Source organism: Palaemon carinicauda, chromosome 27, assembly GCF_036898095.1.
Source record: "Palaemon carinicauda isolate YSFRI2023 chromosome 27, ASM3689809v2, whole genome shotgun sequence".
Lineage (NCBI taxonomy): Eukaryota > Metazoa > Arthropoda > Malacostraca > Decapoda > Palaemonidae > Palaemon > Palaemon carinicauda.
Window position 1 is genome coordinate 746,999 of NC_090751.1, and position 25,616 is coordinate 772,614.

At 38.8% G+C, this 25,616-nt stretch overlaps 1 protein-coding gene across 2 annotated transcripts in view; it reads right to left on the bottom strand.

Annotated features, from left to right (window-relative positions):
• Positions 1 to 294: 294 nt before the first annotated feature.
• LOC137620485 (solute carrier family 35 member F6-like) overlaps positions 295 to 25,616 on the bottom strand; it is a 42,739-nt gene continuing 17,417 nt past the window's right edge. For both annotated transcript variants that reach the window (XM_068350651.1, XM_068350650.1), the window contains exons 2-10: positions 24,639 to 24,739; positions 21,680 to 21,762; positions 20,416 to 20,533; positions 19,879 to 20,052; positions 11,196 to 11,306; positions 8,529 to 8,684; positions 6,526 to 6,680; positions 6,253 to 6,395; positions 295 to 5,599 (exon numbers count right to left, since the gene is read on the bottom strand). In XM_068350651.1, the coding sequence (XP_068206752.1) occupies positions 5,545 to 5,599; positions 6,253 to 6,395; positions 6,526 to 6,680; positions 8,529 to 8,684; positions 11,196 to 11,306; positions 19,879 to 20,052; positions 20,416 to 20,533; positions 21,680 to 21,762; positions 24,639 to 24,739 (1,096 nt within the window). In that variant the 3' untranslated portion in view covers positions 295 to 5,544. The remainder of the gene's footprint in view (positions 5,600 to 6,252; positions 6,396 to 6,525; positions 6,681 to 8,528; positions 8,685 to 11,195; positions 11,307 to 19,878; positions 20,053 to 20,415; positions 20,534 to 21,679; positions 21,763 to 24,638; positions 24,740 to 25,616) is intronic.

Below are 25,616 nucleotides of genomic sequence, written 5' to 3' on the forward strand. Positions count from 1 at the left end.
CGAGGTAAGTCTCCGTGTTGGAACAAAGAGTTGTTAGCTAGCCACAGCAATCATCACCTGACTAGGTGAAAAAATAGTCTGATGCTGTTATCCCTAAGCAGTTATTGGCCTAAGGAGCACTCTTTACCCCTGAAAGAACAAGAAATATTTGGGCCTTTTTTTATAAAGAAATATGTGATTTTACATCAAAAACACGACCAGGTAGGATCAAAGAAAAATTACATGTTAATTATGATGACAAAGTATAAAAGCACATTTGACAGATTACTCACTGAAAAGGTGAAAAATCAAAGATTTTTAACCCAATTATATATAATATAGACTATTCAGCATATTACAGTATAGAAATATTGTTATTACAGTTTGACATATGCTCAATAAAAATCACTTTACTAAAATATATGTCATTTCATAATTCTAAATATATATAAAATCTTTTTACCTATGTTACTTTATACACGAACAAAACTTCTTCCATACAAGATGATGTTACAAATCCACCTCTTGATATTAATCAAACAGGTGGGATACTGTAGACATAAATAACTACACGATCATAAATATAATGCTCTCACGCCTCCATTCTTGCATATAATCTACAAAGATACAGTTATCAAAGACCTAGTTGAAAATATTGCAATATCTAATACGTTTACTCCAAATTTTTCTTTCGCTCTTAGACTACGGCACAACTATTATACAAATTATCTTGCTTGAAATTGATTAGTCAGTTTACAAGATGTAAAATATAAAGAAAATTTACTCAAGATATATAGGCTAACATCAGGACGTGGAGACTATTATTATATATTACTGAAAATCTACATTATTATCATATGCATTCAAATATAGTTTACACTATTAAATGCACTTATTATAGACAATTTTGGCCAAAGAAAAAAATAATAATAAACATGTTATACAATCATCATATGCCTTGCATGTGATACATTATTCCATCAAAATTTACAACACTTTATAACATCTCTAAAGAGGTGAATATATAAAAACTATCTTTTTTTATACCTACGGTTGTATATCAAGTCTAAAAAGATCCCAAAATACAACATTCAGTATCATGGTATTTATACAAGACATAGCCAAGCTACACAATGCACAACTAGCTTCCAATGTTTGCATAGTTTTTTGTGAGAACCAGCTCTTTATATGTCGAAATATTAATTTATTTCCACTTGCAGCAATAAAAAAAGCCATTAAACTTACATATACACCATCTGCGCTACTAATATGGAGCTTATAGTGAATAGCATTAGTACATAAATGATCATAATGATACAGCGAACACTGAGAAGATAGAGAGAATTACTTATTACAATGTTTTGAACTGCCACTACATAAGAGATAAACAATGCACAAAATGCAAATTATTTAGGACCAGGAAAATAACACACAGGAGTACACATAAACACGATCATACACACACAAAAGCACCATAGTTTTGATATTCAACAGGTGATGCACAATAGTTTTAAGAAAAATATTTATGTAATTTAAAGACTCCTCATCCATTTAGTCTTGAATATCAAAAAGGGAGTTCTTGCCCTTAAGACCTGAATTTGCTATGCTGTCGATTCTAAACATGTCTTGGTTGGAAAATTTTTACTATAGTTCTCTTACACTAAGCACCAAATTACATTTTATTTATTTCCAGTTATCTCTGCTTGTTTCACTAAGGGAGAAACCGACTTCATGTTGATATTTAACATGCAGTACATAATGTTCTAAAAGTATTCAGCGGCTACTAATAAAACGATACCAAATGCTGACATACCTATAATGGGGTGCACTAGGCACATCTACTATACCAGAAAGGGAAAAAAGCTGAAGGGCATTAATCATTTACGTAGATAAATTGCTTTGACATCAAATTTAAAAACAAGGTGAAGCATGGTCATTAATATTTGAAAGAAAGACTGGACTTTAGACCATGTTTACCATACTGTACCAAGAACAAACGGTAATGCTCGGGTAAGAAAGATGGTACGTTTATGAAAGTACTTGATAGAATATTACACATATACAGAAAAATTAAGTAGCAAAATAAATGGCTTACTGTTTTTTAATCCGTCTGATCATAAAAATACACCCCCACAATTAAATGAAATATACGTGGAAAAATAAACAATATAAGACATGAAAAAAAAGCTGTTGTATGCAATGATAACTTGTACAACCTTCTATACCAAAGAGAAAACAATTTAAATGACTAATTGGAAATGTATAATTCTCATTAAATATTTACACAAACACAGCAGAAATGTCAACCAAAATAATACCTTTCTCAAGGATAATGTTATACATCACAACCACTAACTTTGGATATAAGCACAAGTGTGTGCAGCGGGTGAAAGGAATACAAACGGGAAGGAAAGATTATTTACTATGATGGTTTAAATTTCACCACGATAAAAATACTAATCCACTATCCATTAACTACAATATTGAGAGAGACCTTGGTCATTTTTTTATAAGAATGAAGCCCTGTGAGAGAAAGTTTTTTTTCGCTCGGTGGCCTGATTTGATCAACCTATGCTTTGGTCAATTAGATTTAATACTTGAAGGAAACATTGTATTGAGTTAAAAAAAACTTTTGCATCTTTGAATATTGAATATTAGTTCTATAAAAAAAAAAATTAAGCTGTTTTTTATCAAGAATATGGTCAAGGGAATGAGATTGTTGATAAATAATCTCTGGGTTCCAACATAACGATTCTAGCAATGCCATGCAATGAACCGCAAATTGTCTTAGCAGTAAAGTTTTAAGATACAAGATTGGCCAATCGAAAGAATATAAGAAAGCTCGTACTAGCATGAAACTGTAATATAAAATAAACTAAGGTTTCAATCATTCCAATACTATCGATATTTAGGAAATTATGACGTAGATAAAGTTCATGTCTATAGAACGAAGAGAGGAGACATGAACTATGATGAAAATTAATGAGTAAATCTATAGAAATATTCAGGCTTGCTTTATATTAAAAATAAAAGTTATCTTGATGTTTACTACCATTTAAAAATTGAGTATTGATATGGATTTAGTTATACGAAAAAAAGAGTATTAATGTGGATTCAGTTGTGTGTTTGAATATACCGATGAGTAATTGTGAATTCAAGTAAATGCACAGAATGGGTCATACCCAAGATGGTGTGCTTGTATTTGAACAATATAATATTGTACATAAAAAGTAATTGTGAAAAAAACATGCTTATACAATTTTCTCTACATATCGTTAAAACCACTAAGTATAAATAATTACCCCTAACTAGTTACAAATTAAACTCAAAACACGACAAGCCATCAATGATACTAGACTTTATAATATTCTTGCCATTACTTAATATTCAAGATTTTTTTTTCAGCCCATAGGCACATTTAAGACAAAAAGTCAACACGCCATCATTGTGTAGATGAAAACGATGCAATATATGAGAATACTGAAGCACAGTGAAATGCAGCATTTGTTATTTACAATATTACACACAGACTAACATTGCTTGCATTACCTTCTTTGATATAAATGACTGTACTGTAATATTATAGCAATAAATTATCTACTGTATATATATACTATACATATAAAAGTGTAAGCACATATACAAAAAAAGTATGACAAACCCGATGTAACTCTTCAACAACTGCAATTAAAGTGAATTAGAAGGTTTATAGTAAAAATAATTGAACTCTGGCCTAAAACATACAGACTATATGTTTAATTTCCACAGGAAGTAATGCTTGACAATTTTATTACGACATTTCTTAATACTGTATTCCACACCAACGGGCTAAATAAGAGAACCTGCTCAACACTGGAAAAAGAGTTAAAAGACAACCATTAATACATGCTCCTAAAGAATGACCGTACAATGAGCTTTGCTTATACACCTAACCTCTGTTAACTCTACAAAAAGGAACTCTGGCATGTCAAAAGGCCAGCATGATCCTTGCAAACTCTGAGGTAGGGGGTGTATACATTCCACTTGAAACAGTGGCACAAAGTTAGGCACAATAACAAAACAAAACGAAAATCTTAAGCTACAATATGAATGAACACTTATTCCATGTTTAATCCGGTACTCCACAACCACTGCTTAACTCGGTGTTCAACGAATAGTTATTCTTACATATGGAATTACATCAACACACCAGTCAAGTCTTATAGTTTTATGACGAGGGAAAAGAAGACTGACCGTTAGAGAAAAGCTTAAGCAGCCGACTTGCCATTATAAATGTTTAAACGTCAGTTATTTCATAACTAGATGGAAACATTCAACGCTTCTACTAACTATTGCTACAAGCACTACACTACCATCTTCATCCTTCAACTCTGCATTTTATATATAACCTTCCTAAGGCCACTAAAAAAACATTTTACTCATTCATCATAATATACACTTCCTATTGCTCCTTAATACAGAAGTGATAGCTGTACACTATTACTATTTTTGTTCCCTTTACATTTTGAAAATCTTATTTAGCAATGAAAGATCAACATCTTTATAAAATAAACTTCAAGCATAACTTCTCTCAAAGGAGGGACTATTATATCTAATGTATGTGCAAGAAAACAAAGCCGTATTCCTCAGAGTAATGTTTCGTAAAGAAATTCTTTTATGTGTATGTACACACCTGTAAGCAGAGGCAAAACTCGACAATGAAACTGGCGACTTTTTACCTCGACACAATTGCCTATCAATTTATTAGCAAAGATAATTATGTATAGAGAAAATTGCATTGGAAGGGCCCTAAAACTAGACACAACATACACAAAGAAAATATACAGCGCTTGAGCCAACATTTTAGTATCAAAATGACCTAATTCATAAATTCAAAAGAAAATTTATGATAACTTTTTTTGAAGTTTTAAGAGATTATACGGAGGAACACTATCATAGCAAAATGAAATTACGACATCATCTTCAATATTATGTACTCAGAAAAACTTTCAATAAACAAAAAAGACAACTGCTGATCAACACGGAGGACAGACAAACCTGCATCAACGGATATTTCCTAGTGATGCCGTCTAGAAGGTGAAACATAATTTCACAGTGCACATTACTTGTGACTTTGAACACACCAAAAGGTAAGAGATTGAAAACCATCCCCCTGGAGAAAATTTCACTTCAAAAATATCAAATACTTTACTTAATTAAACTCAAAATATTTTAGTACTGAATTCAAAGAAAACGTTCAACGCTGAATCACGAGCTACAGTCTTACCGACCATTGGAATTTTGTTTCCAAACCTAAAATTATTTGCTATACCAATAAAAAATTATTTTATGCCTAAATACGGGTATAAAAGCTATATCAAAATCTCTTGGCTTTGATTTTAACTTTGGATACCAAGAGTTTAATAATGAGATCATCACTTTAATTTTTCCTTAGTTGGCAAAGCATATACTTTATCATATAGAGAGGGATAGAGAGAAGTACTTATGTATTTATACAGAGGGAACATGTTCCCAAATTCTGTGAAATGAATGTGAATATACAAAACACTGCCTTTTGGGGGGAAATTACATGGGCTCCACCGCAGCATCTGGGCTATCCTTCGCAATCGACCCCGCAGATCTGTGAAAAGAAACGTACGTGAGGAATGAAGGATATAGATATTTATGGACACTGTTCAAAATCCTACAGAGAAATTAAGGGTACACCCAGGCACTCTATTCTATGTTTCCTTTTGTCACTGGGGTATTTTCCCTGTTGGAGCCCTTGGGCTTATAGCATGTGCCTTTTCCAACAAAGGTTGTAACTTAGCTAGTAATAATAATAACAGCAACTTGGGTTATAACAGACCATTATTTTCTAACTTGAATCATCTTGAAATGGAGTAAAATACAACAGTCAAAAGTGATACCGAGATGTCTTAACCATATCCTTAAATGATAAAACTAATGTTAGTTAACCCTTTTACCCCCAGACTATTTGGAACTTTCCAACCCTTAACCCCCAGGCATTTTTTTTTTCAAGCACATTTTTCAATATATATTTTTTAAATTACTCTAAAAGCCTTAATGTTCATCACAGAGAAGTGAAGTTTCTCATAAAAAAATAAAAAATATGCAAAAAAAAAAAAATGTAAATAGCAGTTTTTTGCAAGGACGTACCAGTACGTCCATGGGGGTAAAGGGATGAGTTTTGTGAAACGTACCAGTACGTCCACGGGGGGGGTAAAAGGGTTAATAAAACTGCACAAATATATACGAGTAAAGCAACTTTACCTGCTGGAAGAGTTTGGTGGAAGGACTGGCTCTGTATCTTCACCCTCGGAGTCACTGATCCAACCTCTACTTCTTGCGAAGGGTAAGAAGACTAGATCGTTGTAAATGAACATGCCAACTACAAGAATGGCAAATCCAATAGGCTGAAAGAAAGGATAAAAAGTTGTAATTATAAGAGATTCAAGCTCAATTATATGCACAGTAATAGGTTGGTTGTGAAACATGTAAATTGCGTAACACCAAAATATTCAGTTGAAACACAACAACTTTTACCTGTAAATATTGGAACTGTTGCCATCCAACCGCTAATGAGAAGAGCCAGATTACCAGAGTACGAACAGAGTCCAAAACCATCCTTGTTGTAGCAGTTAACTCCTTTGTCACACTAACACCAGCAAAGTTGAAGAACGCTATACTAATTATGTTTCCTGCATTGAAAAAAACATGTGTTTAGACTTCAAACTTCTAAACCAATTAGGTTCAACAAACTCAAATCTATTGTATTATAAATGCTCTTATTACAGGTGTTGACTGACATGCCAAGTAATGAATTTCCATGCCAAAATAATGGGACACCAGAGTTCCTTTCACCACTTATTGTCATTACTTTATGCTTTTAGAGCTGTGGTGACCAATATGGTAACATCCCTGACTGGTGAACGCCAGACTGGGTTCGAGTCCCGCTCAAACACAGTTTCTTTGGTTGCTGCAACCTTACCACCCTGTGAGCTAAAGATGGGGGATTTGAGAGAGCCTATAAGTCTATCTGCTGAGTCATCAGCAGCCATTGCCTGGCCTTCCTTGGGTGGAGAGGGGGCTTGGGCGCTGATCATATGTATATATGGTCAGGCTCTAGGGCATTGTCCTGCTTGATAGGGCAATGTCACTGTCCCTTGCCTCTGCCATTCGTGAGCGGCCTTTTAACAATTTTCTTAATTCTTTTGACCCTAGGTGACTCAAATCCATAATTGTTATTTAAGTTATTAACCCTTTTACCCCCAGGCTATTTGGAAATTTCCAACCCTTAACCCCCAAGGGGTTATTTTTTTTCCCAGCACATTTTGCAGTATATTTTTTTCAAATTGCTCTAACGGCCTTAATTTTTTTCAGAGAGAGGTTAGGTTGGTCTCATTCTCTTGGAAAATGCCTGAATTTTCTCAAAATATTATCAAAAATATGAAGAAAACAAATTTTTATAGCATTTTTTTGCAAGGACGTACCGGTACGTCCATGGGGGTAAAGGGATGGCTTTTGTGAAACGTACCAGTACGTCCTTTGGGGGTAAAAGGGTAAAATTATATGGGATTAGTGAAATTCACCCAGGGTAATGTCACAAGGCTAAGCCAAACATAAGCCAAAGCAATAAAGTAAGGGATATCAAAGTTCAGATAAAGAGCCTAACCTGATATCTATATACATTACATACATATACTAAGGAACTTCCCCCAATTTTGGGGGGGTAGCCGACATCAAACAAACTAAACAAAAAAGGGGACCTCTCCTCTCTACGTTCCTCCCAGCCTGACAAGGGACTCAACCGAGTTCGGCTGGTACTGCTAGGGTGCCACAAACCCACCCTCCACCGTTTTCCACCACAGATGAAGCTTCATAATGCTGAATCCCCAACTGCTGCTACCTTCGCGGTCATCCAAGACACCGGAGGAAGCAGCAGGGCCTACCGGAACTGCGTCACAATCGCTCGCCATTCATTCCTATTTCTAGCACGCTCTCTTGTCTCTCTCGCATCTATCCTCCTATCACCCAGAGCTTTCTTCACTCCATCCATCCACCCAAACCTTGGCTTTCCTCTTGTACTTCTCCCATCAACTCTTGCATTCATCACCATCTTTAGCAGACCACTACCTAATTTCTATGCGGGTTTACACCTTAATAATTTCCAATTGTTTTGGAATTGATAAAGGCATTGGTTATGTAATACATTTTCCATTAATTAAACAAGTCTCAAGTTATACTTCAAGTAAATAAAAAAACGGTCTAAGAAAGAATAAAAAATTAGGGGTATATTACAGCAACGTAAAATGGCAAATTCGGAAATAATTTGTATATTTCTTAACGATACTGACCTTTAGCTATTTATAAGGGGTACTGTATTCCTTTCAGCTTCGCCGAAAGTAAAACCCCAAATAAATAGCATAGGTTTGTATTCCAGTTACGGAACAAAGCTATCTTCAAATGTATATGACAATATTATTTTAGGTTCGATATCTAAAAGCAAATTGATTCACTCATCTTGAGTGCGTGAAATTTTAACTCACCTAAAATAGCCGCAACAAGCACAGGATTCGATCCCATTTGATAAAAGGCATCAGGAACGTCTTCCAAGACACCTCGTGGATTCCCACTGAAGATACCTGCTGGGATCCAGTACATAGCAACCAGGAGGACTGAGAGAACTAAGAAGCCAAAGGTACCTGAAATGAGAAGATAAATACACTAAGTACTGAACAAGTTTTATCTAAATCAGAAAACTCTGATATACTAAATGATCTATAATAGAAGTTTTAATGTGCTGTATTGTGCTAAACTGCAGGGTATAAAAACTACAAAAAATGTAATCATATATTACTGTAGTAATAAATTTATACTTTCCTCTGATACTGAAAATAACGATAATAGTAAAAGAGTAATTAAGAAATAAACATACACAATCGTTTCATCACCACCACCACAGGTTGCTGTGGCCTGATTGGTAACGTCTCTGCCTGGTGTTTGACGGTCGGGGGTTCGAGTCCCGCTCAGACTCATTAGTGTCTGCAACCTTACCATCCTTGTGAGCTAAGGTTGGGGGGTTTGGGGAAGCCTATAGGTCTATCTGCTGAGTCATCAGCAGCCACTGCCTGGCCCTCCCTTGTCCTAGCTTGGGTGGAGAGGAGGCTTGGGCGCTGATCATATATGGTCAGTCTCTAGGGCATTGTCCTGATTGCTAGGGCAATGTCACTGTCCCTTGCCTCTGCCATTCATGAGCGACCTTTAACCCTTTAAACCTAATTCTCAGTGCTCATGTCGTATAACACCCATACTACATGAAAAGGATCAAGAGAGGCTCTAAAACATAATTCTGTAATATTTCATGTCATAAATGATAAAATTATTGTAATATGTCACCACCAATATGAAAAGATTCCAATAAAATGTTATTTTAGGTTGAACAATAATTAATTTATTTAAAATTTCTGATAATTCTTTTATTAACAAAAAAAATTAAACTCGTTAAAAGTATGACATCACAATATGAAATATAGCCAACTCTTCTTGATAAAAATTTCCCTTATGGATATTAAACACCACAGTCAAACTCAAATAAAAGTTTCCTTTACAGTAGTTTGCATGTTAAATTTAAAGACTATGACAACTTTCTTTCCTGTTCTGACAGGTGATCTGTTGGCAATTTCAAATTTTTTATAATGGAGACTGAACATATTTCAGCTTCTCATGTTAAGCCATCTTTAAAGCCGGCAGAAAGGGACACCACGGAAGGAACCAGGAAGGTGGAAGAACACATTCCACTACATGGATAGTACGTGTAATCGATCCTTAGAAGGACCTATACTTGCTGCCGGTATGACATAAGTATTTGCCATACTGGACTTACAGCCCTGCTGAACGAGTCCTGAGGAAACGGCAACTCTTGGCTGTGATGTTGTGGGTATAGGAAAACTTGGGTGTAGGTACGGGTGCCCACTGGCTGTGGGGTTGCAAGTAGTGGAGACTCTTGGCCACGGATACAGATGTCCCTTGGATGTGGGGCCATGAGTAGCAAAAGACCTTCCAAGGCTGCTATATTCTCCCTGGAGTCAGAAAAACTACCACAAAGCAAGTCAAGTTATCCTCAGAGTTCATTGAATTCCTGATGGGAAGAGCAAGAACTACACTCTTAACCCTTCTATCCCCAATGGACGTACTGGTACGTTTCACAAAACACATCCCTTCACCCCCATGGACGTACCGGTACGTTGTTGCAAAAAGCTGCTATTTGCATTTTTTTGATAACTTTATGAGAAACTTCAGGCATTTTCTAAAATAATGAGACCAACCTGACCTCTCTATGACGAAAATTAAGGCTGTCAGCGCAAAAAAAAAAAAAAAAAAAAAAAAAAAAAAAAAGTGCTCTAAATAGAAAAACGCCTGAGGGTTAAGGGTTTGAAAGTTCCAAATAGCATTGGGGGTAAAAGGATTAAGGGAAGAGGTGGGCTGATTACAATTACCTCTTCACAAAGGTACATAACACATTGGATTTAAAAGTTTATATTCTCAGAGGAATAAAATTCCCTTTGTTATCTGCTTATCTTGGGTGCACTTTCACTTAAGAGCAAGTGCACTTACGGTTATCATAAAACCAAACACTTATCGGAAATTAAAGTAAGAGAAGACTCGACAATTGAGAAAGCAGAACAAAACTACAGTATATGGCTGTACCTATTCCAGCCAGAGACAAAAGTGGTTATTCTGTGACAGGCAGCTGAACGAGGCTTCTTCCTCGTGACACCTATCGCTACTATTAGTATGTGTACCTTGGTAACCATTTTAAAGGACAGCAGGTTTGAATACGCGTAGGAACAAATTTAATAATTCTAACATTTATTTTCTAGATAACTTCTGCAAATAATTTTCCTTTTTATTGAATGACCGGAGACCTTAATCCATTTGACAAAACACGTTAATGATGATATGCAGTTCATAATGAAATTAGACAGTCAAAAAAATTTGGAGAACCTGAATCCATATGATAAAATTCATTAACAATATGAAGATTGAAAAACTAGACAGTTAAGAAAAACTAAAGATGATTTTATCAAAATGTAAATTTGAAGAGGCCTGATTCCATATGACAAAATTCATTACTGATATGAAGATTAAAAAACTAGACAGTTAAGAAAAACTAAAGATGATTTTATCAAAATGTACTCTTTAATTTTACGTACCCTCCCAACCAACAGCAAGCAAGGCAGGGACATTATATCGAGTGACAAATTTCTCTTCTATGACCATCTGAGATGCTGTGACAATCTGGGCAGCAATAATGAGAAGATCCCCTGAAAAAGCATAAGATTAATTAAAATACAATAAATGGGATTTATAAATTTCTGAGTTTAGTACAGTACTTAATGGTCTAGAAAAAATACTATCAAAACAACTGCAAAAATTCTATTAAATTACTGTACTAACAGCATTCCCTCTACATAAAAATTTCTTGGGTTAGAGTTCTCTTGCTTGAGGGTACACTCGGGGACACTATTCTATCTTATTTCTCTTCCTCTTGTTTTGTTGAAGTTTTTATAGTTTATACAAGAAGTATTTATTTTAATGTTACTTTTCTTAAAATATTTCAATTTCCTTTTTTCCTTTCCTCACTGGGCTATTTCTGGGCTCGAACCTGTGCCGCCCAGTGAATAAGCTCCATTTAGCACTTATTCTTAGGTAATTTACTGCTAAATATACCAGAGAAAAAATGTAAAGGAGTGCTAGGTTAACTAGCTCGCTCACCTATTGGTGTCGGTATAAAATTGGGCGTATAATCCAGAGGTCCCGCACTATTTAGATTCATCCACGACAGAAACCCCAATAGAGGAGAGCCGTTCAACCTCACTCGGTACTACTAACAATGCATCCGCTCAGAACCCAACTCCTTTTAGCACGCCTTGTGCAGTAACCCGCATTTTTGTTGTGCTCTCGTTTTGGATTATTTTCCATTGGATTATGGCTTCTTCGTCGGTTTCCCAGGAGACACCGTCTAAGTTAAGTACCAAGCTTGGTTTTACTGTGTTTTGAGCAACCTAGATCGTTTAATATTTATATTATAGGAGTTTATTCTTCGTTCATATCGATCTTGCTTGATTTCACTACAGTTGGTACTCCTGTTTTTGAGAGCTTTTAGTTTCACTCGCGGTGTTACTATGTGTATTATTAAATATTATTTGTTATTGTGAATATTCATTATTTAGCGTTTAGAATCCTCGTGGTTCAATTTTAGGGCCGATATCATTTACGTATCGTTATGGCTGCCGACCTTCGTTGCTAGGCGGCAATGTTATTTTTAAGCCATCAGGTGTGTCTTTTGTGATTTAATTATTATGTTGCATGCCTTGCCCTAAAAATTTCTATGTGTTTATTTATATAATTTTTAACGCTATTATTATTATATGAATATTTGTGCCATTACTCCGTTTGATCTGTCTGGTTGGGGATCGTCAGTTAGTAGCCCTGCTGCCTCGTTTCACGTGATCCTCCCCCATGCTCCCCCTCTCGCTAGGTGGGTGGCTAGGCTTCTCTCCCCCTCTCCCCTAGGGGACTGTTGCCTTCCCTCCTTGTAGAGGGGGTAGTTCAGTGTTTATGGACTTTGTCCTCCGGGTGTCCCGGCGGGTTCGGCTCTGTCTAGTCTGGTTGGCCACCGGTCAACAGAGTTGGATCCCGGTGCACCCTATTTTATATTCACTTTTCACACTGGTTTATGTTATATGAAACCCTCTGGGTTCCGTTGGCGGTTCTTAGCTACAGTTCCGCCCCCCCCCCTATTATTTTATAACATTTCCTATGATTATATATAGGATGATTATATGACAGATCACTACCCCGGAGTCCCTATATGAATTGGTTTTGGATATACTTTTATTTCCCGGCCCGGGGCCTACCCCGCCCCAGGAAATCAGACACCATGTGTCTTAATTCCTTGTTATTGCATCCTTTTTTATGCTCCCGGCTCGACCGGAATGGATTGCTATACTTTAGTTTAAGTTAGACTTATGTTTAGGCCCGGGTCCTCCGGACCCGCCCCTACTTAAGAATATTACAGTTAAGCTCTAATCTTGTATTAGATCTATGTTAGGCCCGGGTCCTCCGGACCCGCCCCTACTTAAGAATATTACAGTTAAGCTCTAATCTTGTGTTAGACCTTTGTTAGGCCCGGGTCCTTCGGACCCGCCCCTACTTAAGAATATTACAGTTAAGCTCTAGTCTTGTATTAGATCTATGTTAGGCCCGGGTCCTCCGGACCCGCCCCTACTTAAGAATATTACAGTTAAGCTCTAATCTTGTGTTAGACCTTTGTTAGGCCCGGGTCCTTCGGACCCGCCCCTACTTAAGAATATTACAGTTAAGCTCTAGTCTTGTATTAGATCTATGTTAGGCCCGGGTCCTCCGGACCCGCCCCTACTTAAGAATATTACAGTTAAGCTCTAATCTTGTGTTAGACCTTTGTTAAGACCGGGTCCTCCGGACCCGCCCCTACTTAAGGGAATTACAGTTTCTCATATACTATTCTTTTTATAGATGGTGCATTGTCTGACGCCGGCCTGTGCAGCTGTTATGCACCAGCCTTGTGGCCACTCCGTCTGCCGATCTCATGCCCCTTGTGGGGTTCAACTGGAAGACTTTGTGGTATGGCACCCGGATAACTGTGTGATTTGCTTCGACCTCATCACTACCCTTGGATCTGACTCGGTGAGTCCCGTTGGCTATGTTGCCTTCTTATTTTACTATTAGTAAGATCTCTATGGTCTTGAAGGACCATTGGGAGTCTTCCCTTTTATAATTCCCACTATTATTTCAGGCATCCCCGGAGCAAAAGTCTGCGGCTCGGGCCACACTGAAGGTGTGGGTTGGTGGTTTTGCCCGGAATGTGAAGTCTAAGCGGCCGTACGTCCTATCTGAGGACTACTGCTCCATGGTTTACCCCAACGCTAAGTCTTCAGCCGCTGTAGCTAGGCATGTGGCAGCTCCCATCATTGCCCACATTGATGCCACCATAACGGGTCTCATCGACCCAGAGCAAGATCCATCGGACGCCCCCGGAGGTCTGGAGGATAATGTTGCCTCCATGAACCTGGACGTCGAACCAATGTTACTAGACGAGCCGGATACAGGTAGGGTGGTAAGTGAGGCAAGTGTTTCCGGCGCTGAGATTCCTATCCTCAGCCCCGCTCTTTCTTCTTCTTCTGATCGCTCTTCTTTTCATGGAGTTTCTGGGGACCGTGATTCGTCTCAACGATCATACTCGGTCCCCCCTAAGGATAAGTCTACATCAAGAACCTTACCCAAAGCTCGCAAGCCCCACAAGACTTCCCATAGCTCTAAACAGGGTACAGACCTGTCATCAAAAGCCTCTGGTTCCTCCTCTAAGTCTCACGACCCGGGAGTTCATTCCGCCCCTCCTGCTGCTAGCCCGGGCCTTTCCGAATCAGCCATGCTTCGCATCGTGTCGGAGATGCAAGCAAAGTTGGTTTCGGAGATGCATTCTAAGATGGACACGATGTTCTCTAACATCGGTCAGAGACTTGGGGCTTTAGAGCAAGGAGCTCCGGAGAGAGTCCAAAGCTCTCTCATCCCGGATGCCTCTAAGCTCCCGCCGTTTGCCAAGAACAACCCTTGGCGTATGGCTCTTCATTCCCCGTTCTCAGACGGAATGTTGACTTTGGAGGGCCTTGGCACTCGTCCTCTAGAGGACTTTGAATTCTTTCCTCCTGGTCTGGCATTTCCATTTCATGGTTATGCCAGGCTTACCGAGGAAGCTTTAGTTCGGTTAGACAAGGTCCCCAAAGAGACGGTCATCTTCCCTAAAGAGCAAGCCCAATCTGTTTGGGCCAGATTTTTGAACGACATCGGCTGCACTAACACCATGCTGACGCCTTATAAAAGCTCTTTTACGATGTTCTTAATGGACAAGAACACCTTGACTCCATGCGTCAATAAGGTGGCAGAGCTTGCCTTCCAATATGCTCTGGAGGAGAAGCCCTTGCCTCCCATCCGAGAGGTGGATCCAATCTCCCTCCTTCTTCCTTCAGGCATTGAGTGTTGGGACAACGTCCATACCACCTTTACCTCTGGCAAGCTAGCAGCAGACTGTGCCTCAGTTTTGTTTAGTGAGAGGCTTCCCCGTCTCCCGGAATCCCTCATTAAACAGGAATATGATTCCCGCCTACGTGTGGGCCGTACTCTAAACTTGGCCACATCCACGGAGTCGATAGCCTTGACTTACGATACGGAGAGTATTTTTAAGTCTCTCAACAAGGCTACATTACAGTCTTTATATTATGACCTGTATGACTTCGCTACTGTTAAACGCAGATGTCGCAAGCATGTCCTAGCTGAGGCGACGATTAGGCATGAACCTAATAAGCTCATCCGGTCCTCCTGTTGGGGTTCAAATCTCTTCCCCGAGGATCTCGTAGAGGAAGTCTTGGCGGAGGCCACTAGAGTTAATCAGAGCCTTAAAACCCGTTGGGGTTTGACCCCGAAACGCAAATATGACCCCGCAAATTATCAAGCCCGGGGTAGGAAGAAGCTTCGTCCATATACCTCCACCCAGTTCAGGCAACAGCAGAGTGGTTCGTCCAACTTCCGGCGGCCTCTTCCCCCATCTCCTGTTGTCCCTGCACAGCCTTCCACCTCTCAGGCTCCTTCGGATGACTATGTCACCGTTCTGCTCCCTAAGAGCCAGCTTTCTGGGGCCTCCTCCACTTCTCCTGCCTTTAACCAGTCTTACGAGGCTCGTAGCTCTTCCCAGAGTTATGGTAGAGGTAGAGGCTACCACCGTGGTTCTAACCAGAACAAAGGCAGGGGAAGAGCCTTTCGCAGAGGAAAGAATTTCCGAGGCGGACGTGGAGGCAACTCCTCAAACCAATACTGAGGTGCAGCAGGTAGGGGGGAGGCTCTATGCCTTCCGCAACAAATGGAGGTTCAGTCCCTGGGCGTTCAGTATCATCTCCAAGGGACTGGGGTGGAGTTGGATTCAAGGACCTCCTCCTCCGAACAAATTTCGTCAACATTCCACTCCGGACCTGGTCGAATTTGTCCTGGATCTTTTACAAAAGAACGCCATACAAGAAACGAAACACCTGAAGTTTCAAGGTCGGCTGTTCAGTGTCCCGAAGAAGGATTCGGACAAGAGAAGAGTGATTCTAGACCTATCCCTTCTCAACTTGTCCATTCAATGCGACAAGTTTCGAATGCTTACCGTCTCGCAGGTGCGGACCTTACTTCCCCGTGGGGCCGTCACCACCTCTATCGATCTTACAGACGCCTATTATCACGTCCCGATAGCGAGACACTTCCGTCCGTACCTAGGCTTTCGCTTAGGGGACAAAAGTTACTCCTTCAAGGTGATGCCTTTCGGGCTCAACATCGCCCCAAGGATCTTCACAAAGTTAGCAGAAGTTGCTGTTCAGGAACTCAGGAATCAAGGGATTCAAGTAGTAGCCTATCTGGACGACTGGCTCATTTGGTCAGACACCTCCCAAAATTGCCTAAAAGCCACTCACAAAGTCATCCATTATCTTCAATCTCTAGGCTTCCAGATCAACTTCAAGAAGTCCCGTCTTCTTCCAAAATCGAAGTTCCAATGGCTCGGCCTGCAATGGGATCTTATATCTCATACTCTGTGTCTTCCCAGACCCAAGAGATTAGAGATTGCAAGGAACACCAAACGCTTTCTCAAAGACAAAGTAAGTTCCAGACGACTCCAAGAGAGGATTCTGGGGTCCCTTCAGTTTGCCTCAGTGACGGATCTTCTTCTGAAGGCAAAATTGAAAGATATCAATCGTGTCTGGCGTTCGAGGGCGAACCGGAAGCTCCGGGACAGGAAAGTCCGCCTTCCTCCCATTCTACGGGAAAGACTTCTTCCTTGGACAAGAGCAAACAGTCTGTCAAAGTCAGTTCCCCTTCGATTTCCGCCTCCGAAATTAATCATTCACACGGACGCATCCTTATCAGGTTGGGGCGGCTATTCTCAGCTCAAGAAAGTTCAAGGTCTTTGGACTCCCTTGTTCCGCCAATTTCACATCAATGTGCTAGAGGCCATGGCAGTTCTTCTAACCCTGAAACGTCTCGCTCTTCCCAAGAAACAACACCTTTGTCTGGTCCTCGACAGCGAAGTGGTGGTCCGCTGCCTCAACAGAGGCGGGTCAAAGTCAGGGCCTCTGAACCATGTTCTAGTAGCCATATTCTCCCTAGCAGCCTTGAACCGTTGGCATCTTTCAGCTGTCCACCTGGCGGGAGTCCGGAATGTAGTGGCAGACGCCCTGTCCCGGACCTCCCCTCTAGAATCGGAATGGTCACTCGATCTAAAGTCATTTCGGTGGATTCTCTCTCAGGTTCCCGGTCTCCAAGTGGACCTCTTCGCCACGGAATCCAACCACAAATTGAGAGTATATGTGGCTCCCAATCTAGACCCTCAGGCTTACGCCACAGACGCCATGTCACAGAATTGGGACACCTGGGAAAAGATTTATCTCTTTCCCCCGGTGAATCTTTTGCTGAAAGTTCTAGACAAACTGAGATCCTTCAAGGGACAAGTAGCCTTGGTCGCACCCAACTGGCCCAAGAGCAACTGGTATCCTCTCCTGCGAGAGTTGAGACTATACCCTCACCCGATACCCAATCCGGTTCTGTCTCAGATAGTACAAACACGCGTTGTGTACGCTTTCTCAAACATTCAGAGCGCCCTAACTTTATGGACTTTATGAAGTTTGCGGCTATGCATGGTGCCAATATTGATCCTCAAAACACCTTGTTCCTAGAATCGGATAAACGGGATTTCACCATCCGCCAGTATGACTCTGCAGTTAAAAAGTTGGCAAAATTTTTAATAGACTCAGACGTGAACTGTATGAACTTGAACCTTACAGTCACTTTCTTTAGATCGTTATTAGAATCAGGTCTGGCAGCCAATACTGTCACCACTATTAAATCGGCTCTGAAAAAGATCTTCCTAGTGGGTTTTAACATAGACTTAACCGACTCCTTGTTAGCTTCAATTCCGAAAGCTTGTGCCAGACTGAAACCGGTTACTCGTCCTACCCCGGTGACCTGGTTCCTTAATGACGTACTCAAATTGGCTTCTGATACCATTAACAGTTCTTGTGATTACATTCCCCTTCTCAGGAAAACACTTTTCCTGGTGAGCTTGGCTTCCGGGGCAAGAATTTCTGAATTGGCAGCCTTGTCGAGAGACCCGGGTCATATTGACTTCCTGCCTTCGGGAGAGGTCCTTCTTTCTCCTAACAAATTCTTTTTGGCTAAGAACGAAGACCCTCAAAACAGATGGTCCTCCTGGAAAATTGTTCCCCTCACGCAAGATCCGTCTCTGTGCCCTGTTACTACTCTTAGGTCTTATTTATCCCGGACCTCCTCTAACTCCTCGGGGCCTCTATTCGTTAGAGAACAATTACTATTACTATTAAAGGGATCAGGCAACAAATTTTGTATTTTATTAAACAAGCTAACCCTGACTCTTTCCCTCTTGCACATGATATCAGGGCGGTTGCTACCTCGGTGAACTTCTTTCACCACATGAATTTTACAGACCTTTCCAGGTATACAGGGTGGAAATCACCGTCAGTGTTCAAGAAACACTACCTTAAACATTTGGAAGCCCTAAAATTTTCTACAGTAGCCGCAGGGAGTGTAGTTACTCCCAGGTAACTCACAGGTTAATGCCTTGTCTCTTTATCTTTCCCTCTTACCTGCCTCATTTATACCCTATTGTATTCGTTGGTCTCGCACCTGAATACTGTTATTATATTTGTAAATTTTTATACTCCTGAGTATCTGTATATATTATCACTCACGGCATTATTATACCTACCTTATTGGATTTATGTTCATATTTAAGATACCCTATAATTGTTTTTTGGTACTCATCTCTGATTAAAAGCATCCTGTATTTCCCTTACGCTTATGTTTTTTCCTTTATTTTGCAAGTTTGGTGACATTTTCTCTTGTATAGATTCACTGGGCGGCACAGGTTCGAGCCCAGAAAAGGGATTTTGACGTAGGAAAAATCTATTTCTGGGCGAAGGACCTGTGCCGCCCAGTGAACCCTCCCAGCTCCTCTCCCTTGGAGTCCCCAAACTTTGGGTGCTAAGGAGTTGGGTTCTGAGCGGATGCATTGTTAGTAGTACCGAGTGAGGTTGAACGGCTCTCCTCTATTGGGGTTTCTGTCGTGGATGAATCTAAATAGTGCGGGACCTCTGGATTATACGCCCAATTTTATACCGACACCAATAGGTGAGCGAGCTAGTTAACCTAGCACTCCTTTACATTTTTTCTCTGGTATATTTAGCAGTAAATTACCTAAGAATAAGTGTTAAATGGAGCTTATTCACTGGGCGGCACAGGTCCTTCGCCCAGAAATAGATTTTTCCTACGTCAAAATCCCTTTTTTGGGCTATTTTCCCTGTTGGAGCCCCTGGGCCTATAGCATCCTGCTTTTCCAACTAGGGTTGTAGTTTAGCAAGTGATAATAATATTAAGTTATAAAACAGGAATGAGGTATTGTACTGTACTATTGATATTAATATACTATAGTCCATTTCTTTTAGCGAGGCATATTTGCACCGACTCCCAGCGATGCCCTTTTAGCTCGGAAAAGTTTCCTGATCGCTGATTGGTTAGAATTATCTTGTCCAACCAATCAGTGATCAGGAAACTTTTCCGAGCAAAAAGGGCACCGCTGCGAGTCGGTGCAAATATGCCTCGCTAAAAGAAATGGACTATATATGGTTTAACAAAAGTTTAATACTTATTATTTTCATACCTCTAGGTCACATAGCTTATATCAATATAAAGCAAAATATGTTGAAGTATACACTATGAAAATAAAAACAAACTTACCAGTGATGATTCCATTTAGAGTATATTCACTGTCAGAGGTAGTTCCCAAAAAATCTGATACGCCAACAATAACCAGTCCCGCGATAACCGCGCAGATTCCCAACCAGTGGAAGTAACGGAGTTTACGACCGAGGAATGCAACGGACAGGAGACCGGTGAAGACAATTACAGCACCTGGAAAGGAATGACGTGGGTTTCAAGTTTCCAGAAATTGAGGGAGGACTATATACAGTACATATAATGTACAATTAATGAGTGCTGTTCAATTTCAATCTAATATTGGATTATATCACCAAATCATATTTAATCTACACAAACAGGGCAACATAAGGTGCAAAAGAATAATAATAATAATAATAATAATAAAAAAATAAATATAGAAATAAAGTAATAATAATAATAATAATAACAATAATAATAATGATAATAATAAAAATAATAAGGAAACCCATATACTATTGACAATAAAATATAATTCAAATTCACAATATTTGTTTAAAAATCAAACGCTAAACCCATCACTTGCAATATACACACCTCGCAACATTTGAAACGAACTGGCGTAGGTTAGGGTCAATCCTAGATACATCGTTGATGTACCTATCATGTCACACATGGCTGGAATAAAGAATATATACTTCGGGAACTGCCGAACCTGTGGAAAGAATACATATTGTAATCAATGACATTCGATGACAGTACTGCATCCGTGAAATTGCTTCATAACTATTCAGTCAAGAAGAATCTAGATGTACTTATATCATTAGGTTAGTCAATCATTCATATGTGCACTGTATTGACAATAAATTAATACTAGAATATAGCATTTATTCTTAACCCTTTTACCCCCAGGCTATTTGTAAATTTCCAACCCTTAACCCCCAGTGGGTTATTTTTTCCCAGCACATTTTGCAGTATATTTTTTTTAAATTGCTCTAACAGCCTTCATTTTTGTCATAGAGGGGTCAGGTTGGTCTCATTCTCTTGGAAAATGTCTGAATTTTCTCAAAAAATTATCAAAAATATGAAAAAAAATTGTTTATAGCATTTTTTTGCAAGGACGTATCGGTATGTCCATGGGGGTAAAGGGATGGCTTTTGTGAAACGTACCAGTACGTCCTTTGGGGGTAAAAGGGTTAAAAGACAGACTTTCCTTATCAAAATTTTCTGCGGGGAATTCAACCGGTTTCAGGTCCTGATCAATTTATGTTTTTTAGATTTCCAACATATTCTTCTCTATCCACTCAACTACAAAAGTAAGTTTCACACAAAGGGGAAAACTCGCTGGTAAGAGACTGATGTCTCGCCAGGTAAATCCTGAACTGCAGGTTAACAGTTAGGTTCCGACTTCTTTTATGGCTTCTGGTGGAATGGTTGGAAGCAACCTGGCCTTTCATTAGAAGGGGCTAGGGTTCAATCCCAAGCATGAGGTTGAAATTTATTTCTATTTGAGCATGATATTGTGTTGATATTTATCCAGATTGACTCATTAGGGTTACGTGAATGAATTACTATCAATCATGTCGACTGGTGGGCCAGGAAGTCGGGGAAAACTCGCTGGTAAGAGATTGATGTTTCGCCAGGTAAATCCTGAACTGCAGTTAGCAGTTAGGTTCCGACTTCTTTTGAGCCTCTGGTGGCATGGTTGGAAGCAACCTGGACTTTCATTAGAAGGGGCTAGGGTTGGATCCCAAGTATGAGGTAGAAAATTATTTCTATTTGAGCACGATACACACACATATATATATGAGGAGGGGGAAGAATTAAAAAAGAAAATTTAAAAAAAAAACAGAATTCCTACCTCTTCACCGCTTGGAGACATCTCTACTTGTTCTTGCCGCTGCCGTCGAGTGATACAGCGTATAATATAAAACGTAACCATACCTGAAAGCAAAAAGGCAAAATTAACTTCTGTTCAGAAAATTCTTCCATAATGAAAATATAATATTCATATGAATGTCCTACTTTCTATAACAATGAATAAAAATTATGGTAAATCGGCCAGAAATGTTGAACATAATCGTTAACTTGAAGTACAAACTACTGAAATTGTGTGGTTTCTTTTATCTTTATGTAGCACTGATGACAACATTTGAAATGTTGAAGTGTTTGCAATAAATATGTATGTGGCGACATTAGCGTTTCTATTTCTACTGGTGTCGTGGTTTGCAAATAGTGTACAGGTCATTAACCCTTTTACCCCTAATGGACATACTAGTACGTTTCACAAAACTCATCCCTTTACCCCAATGGACGTACTGGTACGTCCTTGCAAAAAACTGCTATCTACATTTTTTTTTTGCATATTTTGGGTAACTTTATGAGAAACTTCAGGCATTTTCCAAAAGAATGAGACCAACCTGACCTCTCTATGACAAAAATTAAGGCTGTTAGAGCAATTTAGAAAATATGTATTGCAAAAAGTGCTTGAAAAAAAAAAAATACCTGGGGGTTAAGGGTTGGAAAGTTCCAAATAGCCTGGGGGTAAAAGGGATAAATAATGTACTTAGTAACTTCCAAGAGGCTGTTTGTAAGTAAAATTTTGTTCTGATTTGATCTAGGTTAAGTCTAACATGAATCCCATACATATGAATTCCAGTTACAAAATCAATAAATAGTTGGATTTCATATGAAATAAATATCTGGTAATTGGTTATCATAAACGTAGTTTCTGGGCTCGACCTGTGTCACTCCGTGAAATGCTCCTCTACTACCATTTCTAAGGCATAGTTATTGCTGAGTATACCAGAGAAAAAGAGATGCATGGAATGCCAGGAATAAACCTAGCTCACTCACTCATTGAGTGTCGGTATAGAAAACTGGGGCGTGAAAGAACCACGACCATAGATCCCTCACCAATTAGACCTCTCCTTCATCAACTCCCCCCTCTCTACCCCTACATTAAATGATATATTTTATCACAATATTTCTTTATCGTATCTGTTATTTTCAGTTGGATGTGTGTTTTTATCTCCGAACGTTTTAAGTTGAATGTCTGAAAGTTAGGGACCTTCTCTACATCTATTACACTAAGTATATTACCAAACTTGGTAATTAAAGAGCAGATTAGGCCTCAGATTATACTGATAATTAAAAATTCCTAACATATTCAAACCAAGTTTTGTGCTGTCATTGACTTGAATGTATGTCTCATAATTATATATATAAAAAAAATGTCAACAATCCAAAATTAATATAAATACAGGTCCTCAACTGACAAACACAAACCCAACTAAAAATGACAAAGATAAGATAAAGAAATACTTAAATAAAACAAGATTATATCATTTGATACAGTAAGCAAGAGACATTTTTAATAACCTGATATTTATTCCATATAAAACGATAATATTTGTTGACCTTTGTAGCTGGAAATCTTAGGCATGGAATTCAGGATAAGGTACCAATTAGGTTTGTAAATTGACCTTCCTGTATTTGTAAAGTATTAATTTAATGCTACTTGGACAATAAAGTATAACACAAAATTCTGGACTAAATATAGTTTATTTATGACATATTTGTTTTTGATGTTGTTAATAGTTTATATATGACATGTCTGTTTTGACGTTGTTACTTATTTTAGAATGATTTATTGTTAATTTGTTCTCTTTATTTATTTATTTCCTTATTTCCTTACCTCACTGGGCTATTTTTCCCTGTTGGAGCCCTTGAGCTTATAGCATCTTGCTTTTCCAACTAGGGTTGTAGCTTGGATAGTAATAATAATAATAATGATAATTAGGTTGGCCAGGGCACCAGCCACCCGTTCAGATACTACCGCTAGAGAGTTATGGGGTCTTTGACTGGCCAGACAGTACTACATTGGATTCTTCTCTCTGGTTACGGTTCATTTTCCCTTTGCCTACACAAACACCAAATAGTCTGGCCAATTCTTTACATATTCTCCTGTCCCCATACACCTGACAACACAGAGATTAATAAACAGTTCACCTCTCAAGGAGTTAACTACTGCACTGTAATTGTTCAGTGGCCACTTTCTCTTAGCAAGGGTAGAAGAGACTCTTTAGCTATGGTAAGCAGCTCTTATAGGAGGCCACTCCAAAATCAAACCATTGTTCTCTAGTCTGGGGTAGTACCATAGCCTCTGCACCATGGCCTTCCACTGTCTTGGATTAAGAGTTCTCTTGCTTGAGGGTACACTCGGGCACACTATCTAATCCCTCTTCCTCCTTTTTTGTTAAGGTTTTCATAGTTTAATTAGGAAATATTTGTTTTGATATTATTGTTCTTGAAATATTCTATTTTTCCCTGTTTCCTTTCCTCACTGAGCTATTTTCCAAGTTGGAGCCTCTGGGCTTATAGCATCCTGCTTTTCCAGCTTGGGTTGTAGCTTAGCAAATAATAATAAAAATAATAATACTTAACCAGAGGACATTTAACCCTTTAACCCCCAGGCTATTTGAAAATTTCCAACCCTTAACCCCCAGGGGGTTATTTTTTTCCCAGCACATTTTGCAGTATATATTTTTTAAATTGCTCTAACAGCTTTAATTTTTGTCATAGAGGTCAGGTTGGTCTCATTCTCTTGGAAAATGCCTGAATTTTTTCAAAAAATTATCAAAAATATGAAAAAAAAAATTTTTATAGCATTTTTTTGCAAGGACGTACCGGTACGTCCATGGGGGTAAAGGGTTGGCTTTTGTGAAACGTACCAGTACGTCCTTTGGGGGTAAAAGGGTTAACATAAAAGTAATTAAATTGGTTTAAAATGCCCGTCACAGCTCATTGTAAATACTTACACATTATTTCCCCTAAGAACATGCCATCTGCTTGAAAGAAGGGATGATTGAAGTTGTCCTCTTCTCCATTTTTGTGCTTTGCTTGCATTGTGTCGGCCCATCTGAAACAGGTATTTCATGAAGATAAGTAGTTCTAAAAAGGCAAAAAAAAATATACTGCTTACAAAGAAAACATAATGACTTTTCGTAATCAAACAGGAAATTTTGTACAATTGCACTAAAATAACTAGAGGGGCACTCAGTAGAGCGTAGACCTCCGCCACGGCAGCTTATTTCTTGAACTTCTGCTTGACCTTTAACCTTAACATGTTTTAATTGGTGTGGATTTTCACACACTGAAATATGAACCAAGTTTGAAGTCTGTGACAACGATGTCCAAACTTATGGCGGATTACATGAATTGGACATTTTGCTTGACCTTTGACTTAGAGAGAGAGAGAGAGAGAGAGAGAGAGAGAGAGAGAGAGAGAGAGAGAGAGAGAGAGATATTAAATATGTACAGTAAATATAAAAATAGTGCGTCACAAATAAAATTATCTTTGGACATGGGCTGTGGGATGTTAGAATTAAAACTGTACATTAAATGTACAGATATAACTCTAAATGAGACAAGAGACTTGGAATATTATGCAAAAAGAGTTAAAATTCAGTAACATTACCTGAAAATATTTCCAAACAATAAAAATACAGTAACAAATCTTATCTCTGAATAAAATTACAGCAGCAAATATACAACTGTAGTTCTGTCCAAGGTAGATATAGTATTTCAACTAACAAATTCAGTGGGATAATACACTTGCTTTACATGTGAAAGGCAAAGTATGTAAAACCATTAACAAAATAGAGGGGTACTCAGTAGAGCGCAGACCTCAGCTTTGGCAGCTCATTTCTCGACCTATTGCTCAACCGTGAGACCTTCCAAAATTTAATCATTTCCAGCTTTTTACATAACAGTTAATCCCTGCAAGTTTCATTACT